Source organism: Plasmopara halstedii, assembly GCF_900000015.1.
Source record: "Plasmopara halstedii genome assembly, contig: Scaffold_1558, whole genome shotgun sequence".
Taxonomy (NCBI): Eukaryota; Oomycota; class Peronosporomycetes; order Peronosporales; family Peronosporaceae; genus Plasmopara; species Plasmopara halstedii.
The window spans coordinates 1-638 of record NW_020188470.1 but is presented as its reverse complement, the minus strand read 5'-3'; the positions used below and the strand labels follow the sequence as shown (position 1 = coordinate 638).

The following is a 638-nucleotide window of genomic DNA, read 5'->3' as shown; positions in this document are numbered from 1 at the left end:
CATGATGAGAAGCACATTTATGTGAATGGAAAACCAATTCGTGTGTTTAATGAGATGAATCCTGAAAAGATCGCATGGGGTGAGAAGCATGTTCAGTACGTGGTTGAGTCAACGGGAGCGTTTACAACTCTCGAGACAGCGTCGTCTCATTTGAAGAATGGTGTCGAGAAAGTGGTCATTTCGGCTCCGTCAAGCGATGCTCCTATGTTTGTAATGGGTGTGAACCATGAATTATACGAAAAGAACATGCATGTGGTATCGAATGCCTCGTGTACGACGAACTGTCTGGCTCCTTTGGCCAAAGTGGTGAATGATAAATTTGGTATTAAGGAAGGTCTGATGACGACTGTGCATGCTGTGACTGCTACTCAAAAGACCGTGGACAGTCCATCAAAAAAAGACTGGCGAGGTGGTCGTGGTGCTTGCTTTAATATCATTCCGAGCTCAACTGGTGCTGCCAAGGCTGTAGGCAAGGTGATCCCGAGTTTGAATGGCAAGTTGACGGGTATGTCGTTCCGTGTGCCTACGGCTGACGTGTCTGTAGTGGATCTAACTGCTCGTTTGGCCAACCCCGCTTCATATGACGAGATTAAAGCTGCAATCAAACATGCGAGTGAGAACGAGATGAAGGGCATTCT

General features: G+C 46.9%; 1 protein-coding gene across 1 annotated transcript; it reads left to right on the top strand.

Moving 5' to 3' along the window:
- Positions 1-54: 54 nt before the first annotated feature.
- Positions 55-553, top strand: PHALS_01414 (triosephosphate isomerase glyceraldehyde-3-phosphate dehydrogenase; the record flags this gene model as incomplete). The annotated part of the gene is made up of 2 exons (XM_024715796.1): positions 55-474; positions 545-553. The coding sequence occupies 2 exons, from the start codon at positions 55-57 to the stop codon at positions 551-553; spliced, it is 429 nt and encodes a 142-aa protein (XP_024581458.1).
- Between the last annotated feature and the right edge of the window lie 85 nt (positions 554-638).